This window comes from Mastomys coucha, unplaced genomic scaffold (assembly GCF_008632895.1).
Source record: "Mastomys coucha isolate ucsf_1 unplaced genomic scaffold, UCSF_Mcou_1 pScaffold12, whole genome shotgun sequence".
Classification (NCBI taxonomy): domain Eukaryota; kingdom Metazoa; phylum Chordata; class Mammalia; order Rodentia; family Muridae; genus Mastomys; species Mastomys coucha.
The window spans coordinates 56,938,443-56,950,510 of record NW_022196894.1 but is presented as its reverse complement, the minus strand read 5'-3'; the positions used below and the strand labels follow the sequence as shown (position 1 = coordinate 56,950,510).

The following is a 12,068-nucleotide window of genomic DNA, read 5'->3' as shown; positions in this document are numbered from 1 at the left end:
GGATACAAGGAATTATTTCAATCTTCTTGTATCTGTTGAGGACTGATTTGTGACCAATTATATGGTCTGCTCTTTGTTTTTTAAAAAGGAACTTCAATGTAGTGGGCGGACAGATTGCTGGGTTTTCGTTATATTATTTCCACTTTCCATGTCAACCTTGAAGAGGGGAAGGGCAGGTGTGGGAGCTAATGCTTGCTAACGTGCATACTAAGCCTCTGTTTACACAGCGTCAGAAACCCCTCCCCATGTCAGACATTTTCTTACTTATGTTTATATAAACAAGAACAAGCAAATCTTGGCTGTGTTCCCAAAAGGTATTTTTCCTGTCTGGATAAGGAGACAGCTACACTTCAAGGCTCAAGTCAGAGAGGGACTTTTGTGTGTGTGTGTTTTATGTTAATTATCTCAAGAGAAACTTCAAGCCACCCCAGGGCCGGGGGTGGGGGGGAATCTAGAAAATGTGCAGAGAGTAATATACATCATGAGATTATAAACACATACTTGCTGGTGGTTAGATAGGCATGAAAATCTATATCTAATTGTTAATCTTAATATAGAAAACCAGCATTCATGGAGGAGAATGCTCTTCTCCTGAGACTGCAAACCAGTCACGAAGTCTGATACCAACGACTCAAGGTTCACATAGCACAGTAGTGCTCCTATCATCAGAAGTGGCATTTCAGTTTGTTTTTATTTTCCCTCAAACAAAGTAAAGAGTGAGCAGGCTATGGATTATTGTCACCATCTCTCTGACTTAGCAGGTGTCAGATGTCATAAACATTGCTAGATAAAATATCATGAAATGTAATCTCTTCTTAGGGGAAGTTAGAGTGAACCAGTATTCTGTATGAGTTCTAATCTACTCTACCCTTTGACCTAACCAACTATCCTGCATTCCTGGGGACCTTTCTTGAATCTATTTACAAATATAATTGTTTAGTCTTGAAACACTGAAATATTGTTTTGCCCTATACATAATTGTATCTATGAAAAAGAAACAAGGCAATTTCTCTTGCGGCATAACTTAGCTTCATTGAACTTTGAAGTGATTGAAGGGTTTATAATAGTTATGTTTGCTGTTGCCTATAGGCCAATGGTTCTCAACCTGTACATTATGACCCCTTTTGGTAGGGTCACATGTCAGATAGCCTGCATATTTATGATTCATAGCAGCAGCAAGATTACAGTTATGAAGTAGCAATGAGATAATTTTATGGTTGGGTCATTACAACATTAGGAACTGTATTAAAATGTTAAAGTATGAAAAAGGTTGAAAAGCGGTGATATAGGGGTGTCCTTATACAATCAAAGCCCATGAAGAACTATTTAAACAAATATGATCTTTCCTGGGTAACCAGAAAGATAAGATTTTTATGGTGTATTTAATTGAAGTTAGTGATTTTATGTAGAGTCTAATTGAAGACTGGAAACAAACAGATTTTTGGTAGTGTATTGTCTGTGTGTATCTATGAGGATGTCCACATGGTTGTGTGACAATTAGAAAGGAAAACTTCTCTTAGAAATTATTTTAGTGTAAAAGTGAATAAAATGATTTCAAAAGTCCCTGCTGATCCTGTGAAATAAATTGAGAAGGCCATCTGTGTTTAGTCAGTAATTAAGTTACTGGATTTTTAGTTTGTCAAGTTAGATTCTGTTACATTTTCTTAATGTGTATTATAAATGAAAATTACACAGTGAGATGTGGTTTTTCAAAATCTTAATCATAAAGTGTTGATTACCTCTGCCTCAAGGGAGTAGTTAGACTGGAGACGTGTGGCAGTGGTGTGAGGTGATGACCGTATCCTCAGTGGCAGAATTTGTTTTCCTTTTCTCTTCTCCCCCCTCCTCACATCCCCTCCTTTCTTCTCTCCCTTCTTTTGTCCCCCTACTTTCTTGCTTCTGTGTACTTCCATAGAGGAGAATGGTAAGTAAGCATAGACACCTTCCTACATGGTCCATGGTAATTCATGGAGTTTGAAGATAACTCATATCTTGTCCTTCTGTTTGCTTAGTTTCTAAGAAACATGTTGATCTGTTTTATACATCTATTGTCTATGAAAGTCTAAAGGAAAATGCTATAGTGATTTGTATAGCTGTGTTTTCTCCAACCTTAATTTTCAAAACCACTATCAATTAATTTTATTAAGAATGGAAACTACAACTTAACTGTTTGCAAGTTGCTATGCCTAGAGCTGGCTTCTGATATCCTGAGGGTGCTTTTCATGGGTGAGCCGGTCCAGACCATTCTCAGAGCATCTGTTCTGATGCACTGATGGGGTGGCTAAAATGAGGTGGCTGTTTTGTAGCTTTGGTCTAATGTTGACTTAACCATGTACTTCCTAACTTACAGGAAAGAAGGAAATAAACTCAAGTATATGTTGAAGCCAGTTTCCAAATGTTTGCACAGAAATAGTTTATCAAAATACTGCATGTGAATTTAAATTCTTCTGTTTATGAAAATAGATTCAGGGCTAGAAGGGGTTTCCCACTGAATTATCTGAGCTGCACTACACCTGCATGTTTGCCAAATCTGGAATTTGACATTTCCTGACTTCGTGGTGGAATGTTGAAATGCCAGCGTGTGTGCGTGTCTGTGTGTGTGTGTGTGTGTATGTGTGTGTGTGTGTGTGTGTGTGTGTGTGTGTGTTCTGGGGGTGTGCTGAGACTGAACTCCTCCTGCATGCTGAGCAAAGTCTACATGGAGAGACACAAACATTAAACCCATCGACATATGAAAACTACACTTTACAAACCAGAAGCACATGTTCTGAGTAAGATGTCTGTGTGGTCCACTTTCAAGTAGCGTTTCTGTGAACTGGGATAGTGTTTGCAAGCTGCAGAAAATTTGTGTTTTCAGAAGTTTGCGCTTCATGTCTTATGAATCTTTACATTATAAAGCATATATCTCATTTGGGATTCTTCTCTCGACCGAAATATGGTGGATCTTCTCCTTAAAACAGTGAGTTCCTTGGTGCCTGATGCTCCCAGTATGGTGTGCATTCACAACAGGAAGCCACCTGTGAAAGCCACCTCTGTGGGCCAGGGGACTGCCAGGGTTCTCGCTTCCCGGCTTTTGGTGGATCTTTGGTATCAGACCAAACAAAATGGGGCAGAATGAAACTGTCAAGAACCAGATCCCATCAGAGGATGATGGTGATGCTGAGCAGCCACTGCTCAAGGAGCCGTGTTTCTGATGGCTGCCTTTGCAGGAGTCCTGTGTGCAGATTACTACAGTGCATTCTTTGCTACCATGCAAACACTTGGGCCTTGGGCCAGGCCTGTGAGAGTCTCCAGAGGATGATGAGCTATTCATATATAGGGCACAGTAATTCATTCTTTCTCACTTTTGATTCAAGGCCACTTGAAGCTTGTTTTTTGTTTGTTTGTTTGTTTGGTTTGGTTTTTTTCCAGCTCAAAGGGGGAATTTTAGTTGGAGTTTCATTGTCTGTTTTACCTTGACAAAAACTCAAGTAGAAAAATAGTGTGATATTCAGTTATACTATATTAATAATCAACTGTACATTTGAGATATTATCAGAAAAGTGAGCCCATAATCTAGAATACACACCTCTCATGTTCTTCACCATAAATCTGGGGCTAGTCCCACACAGTTTGACACAAGCTATGATGAATATGATAAATACTGAAATTTCATTCTCACGTAAGGAAAAATAAAGGTGTGCTCAGGAGACTGTCACCATTCTTCACATAACTTGACGGATGCTAAATAAAACATGAATCTAATGTCCTGCTGAACTTTTATGAGCGCCTTAAGGTTTATTTGCCTGTGATGATGTTAAGCAGCCATTTCACGGTCAATTACTATTATGTTCTCACAGCTCAAAGCATTCAGTAAAGCAGGCTTCCAAGGAGAGTGTATCGATTTCATAAAAGAATGTGCTGACCTGACCTCGTTCACGCCGGCATCCTTTAAGGCTCTCCGTGGCTGGTGAGTGTGCTTCTCCACTCTTCTCCTGTCACTTGTCCTAGGCTTTTAAGATTATGGAGGACAGGCTTTTTAAATTTATTTATTTTATTTTATTTTGGCATACACAGTAACTTAATTTTTAAAAGCACTTAAAATGTAAAATAACTTTTCAGTTTGTGGGCTCTGAAAATAAATGATAAGGCTGTTGTTGTGTTTGCCGATCTTGGCAAAGATTGTGGATCATTGGTAAATGTAGTCAGCAAATGATATTTTTTCATTTTATAGGATATGTTAAAAACTTTCATACTGTCGAGTGGGCAGTGGTGGCGCATGCTTTAATCCTAGCACTTAGGAGGCAGGCGGATCTCTGAGTTCGAGGCCAGCCTGTTCTACATAGTGTGTTCCAGGACAGCCAGAGCTACATGGAGAAAAACTCAGTCTTGAAAAAAACAAAAGAAAATAAAATAAATAAAGCAAATCAAAAGTCTCAGACTGATCATGAGATCTGGAATATATTATTTCAGCAGCATCCACTTGCCACTGTCCCCTTAAATGACTGTGAGAAAGCCATCACCACTGGAAATACTTGCTGGCATTAATGGATGGCATGTTTGCTCCTCACTCACCCAGAGCCACTGCCTTTCCTAGTAGCTTTCCACCAGGCACTCTGGTCGTAGGCTCTCATTACCTCCTTGTTCTCCATTAAGCTGCAAAGTTTTAAGCCTTACTGACTACTCATCCAAGTATACTCTTCAGGGTCCAGCCCCAGCATGACCTCCTTGACCTCCACTCTCCCCATCGGGCAGAGTTTTCCCTCTGTGCTTCCTTACCCCTCTTCTAATTTGGTCTTTTTTACATCTCTTTCTGCATTTGCTTCCAAAGGGTTTGGTAATTTTACAGCACTGAAACATGAAGTCTTGTGAGTTCAGAAACATGGCCTGCTCCCACTGTTGTGAGAGAGAAACTGTGTAGCAAGGACTCCACACAGTTTCTGCACTGCCATCTGGCTTTGAGTCTCTCCCCCATTAGGGTGAAAAAGAAAATGTTCTGCAAGATGAATTTTCATTTATCAAGTAAAAAGAGGCATTGAAGGTTTCTCCCTACGGGAAAATCTGTGTTTTCTTACCCAGTCTCCCCCCCCCCCCCCCCCCCCCCCCCCCCCCCCCCCCCCGCCTTCCCAGCTATGTAACTAGTTAAGTTGGGTCATCCCCAGTGCTCAGACTCCTCGTGTATGAAGGAAGAATGATGATAGTGCCCTCCCAAAAGGTTGTTTTCTGCTCCTGGTGCTGGGAGTTGAACCTAGGGTCTCATTCATGCTAGGCAAGTGCTCTACCGCTGAGCCACATTTGAAAGGATTTATAAGCAATTATAAATAAAATAATGCAAGCAAAGGACTTTGCTTCTTGCCTAATACATTTAAAAGCCTTTGATAAATGTCAGCAGTGGAATAGTCACTACATAAGGAAAAAATGACAGTAAACTCTGGTGCCACTTAGCATTCATTCCTGTGGTAATTCAGAATTAACCTGGCCTAGGTAAAGTACAGATAGTGCTGACATTCTTAAACTATAGGGCTAAAATTTAAACACACCCAAACTAAATTGCTAATAGCCAATTAGTTACTCCCTTGGGCTCCTCCTTTTGAAAGAGAATCCTTAACCAGGGTTTCGGTGTGTAGTGTAGAGAATAAAATGTAACATGAAGGACTCACTTTAAAGAAAAATTCTCCTAGCTGTCTGATATAAAAGTGACAGGTATACTTTCAAGTAAAACTTTTCCCCAAAATAACATAATTACTCTTATTACTCATCACCATAAATTGATCCCAGGGTTTTTAATGTGAAGACAGTAAAGTTTACAGATATCATTAGTAGAAAGCAGATGTCTTTTTATTTCAGATTTCAACTCTGCCATTTAAGTGGTGAATCTTAGGAAAATTATATTAGCTTTTATAATTGTTAGTATGTTGGTTGTAAAAATGAACTTAAAATTAATTTAAGCAGTTATTGAGGACACAGTGAAACAATGTCTATGACTCATACCCCAAGCATAGTAAGCAGAAACTAAACAAGAGTAGTCACTGTTTCTTGACCAGGACTGCCCAGTACCATGACTTCTGTACCCTAGTTTCTGTAGCTTGGAGACAGGACACCCTTGAGGGCTGATTGCAATCTGAGTCTCTTACTGCTTGTTTAATAGCTGGCTCCTGTATTACCAAGAAGACGGCTTCTATCATCAGTGTGTCCTGGAAGAGGGCCTCTACATTGATCTCACTTCCTGTGGCTGCCCATCAGCTAGAGTCAGAGCGCTCAAGCCCATCGACTATGTGAGTAATCTGCTGGGCGTGTGCTGATGAGACAGGTGTGTAAGAACCTTGGGAGACAAGGAGTCCAGTCGTTGCACCACTACAAGCTCTGTAACTGTATACAAATTGGATCGTGTCTCTGAATTTGAGCATGCAAAAGGAGACAGCTGTGCTCACGTGTGCCTCACAGGATTCTTCACAACTCCTGAGTACCCTGATGTACATGAAAGGCAGAGCTCTGTGAAGAACAGTTTACAGTATGAAAGTAGGAGAACTATTATAATAGGGAACACTAAATTATCAAAAGAGGAATAATTCAACAGTTGGTTATTATGAAATGGAGGCTCACTCATGAAACGCAGCTGAAGGTGATGAGTCAGAATGTAAGCCCCAACCACTAGAGGAATGGAGGCGTGTGCTTACGTCTCAGTTTGGTACTTTTCCTCAGCCTGGTTGACGTTTGGCACTTTCTTTTTTTAAAATTTTTTATTAGATATTTTCTTTATTTATATGTCATATGATATCTCCTTTCCTGGTCTCCCCCCCCACACACACACACAAATGAAATAAAATAAACAAAAAACAAACAAACAAAAAAAAAACCTGTTCCCCTCCCACTCCCTCTGCTCACCAACCCACCCTCTCCTGCTTCCTGGCCCTGGCATTCCCCTACACTGGGGCATAGAACCTTCACAGGGCCAAGGGCTTCTCCTGCCCTTGATGATCAACTAGGCCATCCTCTGCTATACATATGCTGCTGAAGCCATTAGTTCCACCATGTGTACTCTTTGGTTTAGTCCCTGGGAGCTCTGAGGGTACTAGTTAGTTCATATTGTTGTTCATCCTAAGGGGCTGCAAACCCTTCAGCTCCTTGGGTTCTTTCTCTTGGGTCCTTTATTGGTGACCCTATGCTCAGTCCAATGGATGGCTGTGAGCCTCTACTTCTGTATTAGTCGGATATTGTTAGAGCCTCTCAGGAGACAGTTATATCAGGCTCCTGTCAGCCAGCACTTGCTGGCATCCACAATGGTGTCTGGGTTTGATGATTGAGTATGGGAAGTTTCCCAGGTAGAGCAGTCTCTGGCTTGTCCTTCCTTCAGTTTCTGTTCAGTTTCTGTCTCTGCAACTCCTTCCATGGATATTTTGTTCCTCCTTTTAAGAAGGGTCATGAAGTGTCCACACTTTGATCTTCCTTCTTCTTGAGTTTCTTGTGGTTTGTGAATTGTACTTTGTGTATTCTGATCTTCTGGGCTAATATCCACTTATCAGAGAGTACATACCCTGTGTGTTCTTTTGTGATTGGATTACCTCCTTCAAGATAATATTCTCCAGATCCATCGATTTCCCTAAGAATTTCATAAATTTCATTGTTTTTAATAGCTGAGTAGTCCTCTGTTGAGGGACATCTGGGTTGTTTGCAGTTTCTAGCTATTATAAATAAGGCTGCTATGAACAGAATGGAGCATGTGTCCTTATTACATGCTGGAGCATCTCCTGGGTATATGCCCAGGAGTGTTATAGCAGGGTCCTCTGGTAGAACTATGTCCAATTTCCGTAAGAACTTCCAAACTGATTTCCAGAGTGGTTGTACCAGCTTGCAATATCACCAGCAATGAAAGAATGTTACCCTTTCTCTACAACCTCTCCAGCATCTGCTGTCACCTGAGTTTTTTATCCTAGCCATTCTGACTGGTGTGAGGTGGAATCTCAGGGTTGTTTTGATTTGCATTTCCCTGATGACTAAGGATGTTGAACACCAATAGCTTATGCTCTAAGATCAAGAATTGATAAATGGGACCTCATAAAATTCCAAAGCTTCTGTAAGGCAAAAGACACTGTCAATAGGACAAAACAGCAACCAACAAATTGGGAAAAGTTCTTTACCAATCCTATATCTGATAGAGGGCTAATATCCAATATATACAAAGAACTCAAGAAGTTAGACTCCAGAGAACCAAATAACCCTATTAAAAAATGGGGTACAGAGCTAAACAAAGAATTCTCAATTGAGGAACACCGAATGGCTGAGAAGCACCTAAAGAAATGTTCGACATTTGACACTTTCTCATTTGTTATCTGTAACAAGTATCAACAACAACAACAAATGAACTCTATAAAGCCACCAAAGTTTTAAATGGGATGCTTAAAGTTGTTATAGCTGCTTAATTATAAAACGGATAGCATCATTACATTTACATAATAATTGAGTCACAGGACAACTTGCTACTCAGGTTTCCAGTGGACATTAAGACATGGAGTACCATTAGTATAGACTTAAACTTGAATTTTGGGAAGCAATGACTTTAACTTAAACTTGAATTTTGGGAAGCAAGGACTTTAGTTCCTAGGCTATGCAGAATTAACCTCAGTCCCCACGGAGGCTCATGTTCGTAGAGTACATAAATTCTTCTTGGCCACAGATATATTTAGAAATTTAAGTGTGAGAAAGCCAGCCCTGTGGGCTGCCTGTTCTAGGCTTCTGTTCTCCAGGATCTGTGCAACCGAAGTAATAGTAGTCCAGGCTACATCAAGGTTCTTATTAAGAGGATTCCCCACGACCATGGCTGGTCAAAGCTTGTGATGCACACAGAGCTGATGATAAGCCCTGAATTATAGTGGGGGTGACTCAGACCTTCCGACCAGAGCTTACTGTAAGGTAAGGTCCGAGCTCAGCTCCTTTTGATCTGAACCTTAGTAGTATCATCTTATTTTCCCAAGGCATTCTTGGAGAGAGTATTCTTGGTATCAGGCTAAGAACAGCATCTTGGCTGAGGAGTGAGGCTAGAAATAGACTTCTAGGTCTCTCTCTTTCTCTCTCTCGCCCCAAGGACACTAACTCTGAAAGAGTAAGTGGCCCCTAATGCTTCCTGTCTGCCAGGCGAAGACTGCTGAAACGGTAAGAGGCACAGAGACAGAAATGTGATATGCTCAGCACAGGTCTTAAAAAAGCGTTGGAAAAGTCAGACACATTCACAGGGAAATGGATTGTATTTTTAAAGGAAATTTTAGTGGTCATATCAACCGAGATAATGTCTGGCATTGATTAACTCTGAAAACAAAAGATGCCCTAAATACGAAAGTACCTTATTAAAAAAAAAAAAAAAAGGGGGTTTTGAAAGATTTTCAGTTTGGTGGATGGAATCAACTAAATTTTCTGTAATCTGTACAAAAGAAGATCCTAGTGGCTGGAATGCTTGAAAATTCTGTGTGGGACATTTTCTGCCCACCAGGATGAACATGTGAAACTGTTTCTGTCACCAGAAGACTAGTTTTTGAGCGTGATATCTGGTTACAATAAGGTAGGCATGTTGGAATCAGTATACCTATAGGCTGCCACTCCCTGACAAAAGAGCCATCCCTCCAAGTCCCAGTCACATGCAGTATCCGTGTCTCCTTCCCCTGGAGAGTCCTAGACCCTGGCCTTCTGTTTCCCCCTCCTGTCTGCTTTCTTTGTTGCTCCCCAGTGGTCTTCGGATGAGGTGCCTTTTTGTATGTGGCTATGCCACTAGCCGGTGTGGTTGTGAGCCTAGTCTTTAACGGCTGAGCCATCTCTCCAGCCCGCCACTAGCCTGTGTGATTTTCCATTCATTCTAGGAGATGTTTCTGTCTGGCTGCGTTAAGTTTACATATCAGCTAGTGTGTTGGTTTTCTTTTGAATGATGAACCCTGCAGCTTTTGAGGGTATTGCCTGCAGTTTTGTAGATTTGTTAGGACTGAGTGCCCAGTGCCTTAATGCTATCACACTGGGCGCCTTAAGATTTCATCTTCATGTGGGATCAGCCTGTTCTATGAATGACATTTTATCCAGGCTAACTTCTGTCTGTTGAGTGGATCTTACAGTTGAGAAGTCCCTGGATATATAATCTGTAGTGTTGCAATAATTTCACTGTGGAAGGAGCTTCCTAGCCCTGTTTCCTATTAATGTGATTTGGGATAGTCTCTTAATTTATCTGGGTGTCAGTTAACACCTCAGAAAGAAACCAGTTACATACGGCAGCAATTTTCAAGCTGGTAACAGCTTTCAGTTCTAGTGTAGATAAATCAACTAATCTAGAGTGCATGAGAAAGAAGTTGGCCCACCCTAGTTTTCACATGATTTGAGGGACTACTGTGAATTAATGTTCACAGAAGTCCCCAGAATCTTTGAACTTTTAAACGTGGGTGTATACGAATTTTTATTTTTTTAAATTTTTCACATCTTTTAGTCATCTCAGAGCAGTTGAGTAGCTTCGACTTCAGACTGAGGATTGAAGACACACATTTGTTGTGTGTCTTACTTGTGGATGGGTGGTGATTTGATCATCTTTAATCAGGGTCCTGGCTGTTTTCATGACAGTGGAGGGGAGGAGCCAGAGAGTCACATCCGCGGTGCATCTGCACAAACTCGGCATTGTGTGTCCACTTCTGATCTGTGACTGAAAGCTTTTTAAGACAGTCTTATCAAATGGCTTTTCTCCTTCATCTTAGAGTATAGCTAAAGCTGACAAGATAATATTCAAAGGGTACACCATACACATAGGGAGTCAGGAAGGTGGTCTCTGTTACCGGAGTTTTGGCGATGAGATGGGGAAATTTAAAAGTCCTCGGTGTACTCTTTGTCTGCCCTTGTCATGGAGCCCACTTTTTTAAAAAAAAAGAAGAAAAGGATTGTTGGCCTAGAGGAGGTCGGGTGACCTGTCACATGAGGAGCATGGACAGTGATCCTAATTCCCTCTTAGATTTCCTCTAGAATTTACCATGGGAAACTGTTGGTTGTTGCCTTGGTGTCTGAGGAAAGTAGTGGGGGAGCAGGTGGTGTTGGGAAAGTGAACAGAGGTCCGGAGTTTTCCTCCAGATCTCCTCGAGCCTTAGCTGGGTTTATGGAAGCTGATGTGTTTGACAGTGTTCTTAGTGTAAGTTTCAAGTCACCTCTGAGCGGGTTTGTGTCGGGTTGTTTCTCTGTAAGGGTTTTTTACCAACCTTGGTGATGGTTGCCAGATGTTTTCCTAAGATGAAAGAGATCAACTGCTAGGTTTAAAGAAGCTTAAGTGTGTTGCTGAAACCACAACCTTCTATATTTAGAAATGATTGTATTGGGTGCGAAAGAGCGTGCTGACGACAGGAACCGCAAGCTTGGTGGCTGTGGCGTGGCCTGCAGCCTCCGGGAATAGAAAGCTCAACTGATTAGTAATGTGGGAGAAAGAAGTTTAAAGGCTTTCTCTTTTACTCTGATTGAAGAGTGGGGGATGTTTAAAGTGACTGAATTCTCTGTAGAAATATTAAGAATACTGAACACGAATGCTTTTTACTGAACATTCATTTTACACTTATTTATTCAACTTAATTACTGAGTACCAATCATGTAGCATGTTTTTTAGTAAGCACTAAATAAAAGGCAGCAGAGAATTAGTCTAGTGAACCCATGCCATGAAATGCATGATTTCCTCATCCTCCTGCCCTGCCCTCCCTCAGTGCTTGTTTCCCCAGAGGTCCGTCTTCACCACGTTCCCTGTTACCTGAGGGCTCTGCACCTCTCCCCCTGGCCCACATAGTGGACTCCGTGCCTGTAGCCCAAACAGTTCCCAGCACTCCCTCCACAGCAGAGCTTGGGCATCCCATTTCCCATCTTAGGCATCTTCTTTCATTCCCAGTTCTGCTGAAGTCCATCATCATTACTATTACAATCTGCTCCTCTCCTATGACAATTTTCAAACATCTAATCAGTAGTGAGTACTAGATATAATTTTTTTCCTCTCCTTTCTCCTCAACTCATTTTTCCCTCCCTTAATTAAAATTTAGGGATTCTCTCTCTCTCTCTCTCTCTCTCTCTCTCTTTCTCTCTCTCTCTCTCTTCTC

General features: G+C 41.2%; 1 protein-coding gene across 1 annotated transcript in view; it reads left to right on the top strand.

Annotated features, from left to right (window-relative positions):
• The window catches only part of Crybg3 (crystallin beta-gamma domain containing 3), a 119,055-nt gene that overhangs the window by 82,888 nt on the left and 24,099 nt on the right, over window positions 1-12,068 (top strand). Inside the window, exons 16-17 of the mRNA XM_031364187.1 lie at window positions 3,840-3,949; window positions 6,128-6,254. Of these exons, the coding sequence (XP_031220047.1) occupies window positions 3,840-3,949; window positions 6,128-6,254 (237 nt within the window). The remainder of the gene's footprint in view (window positions 1-3,839; window positions 3,950-6,127; window positions 6,255-12,068) is intronic.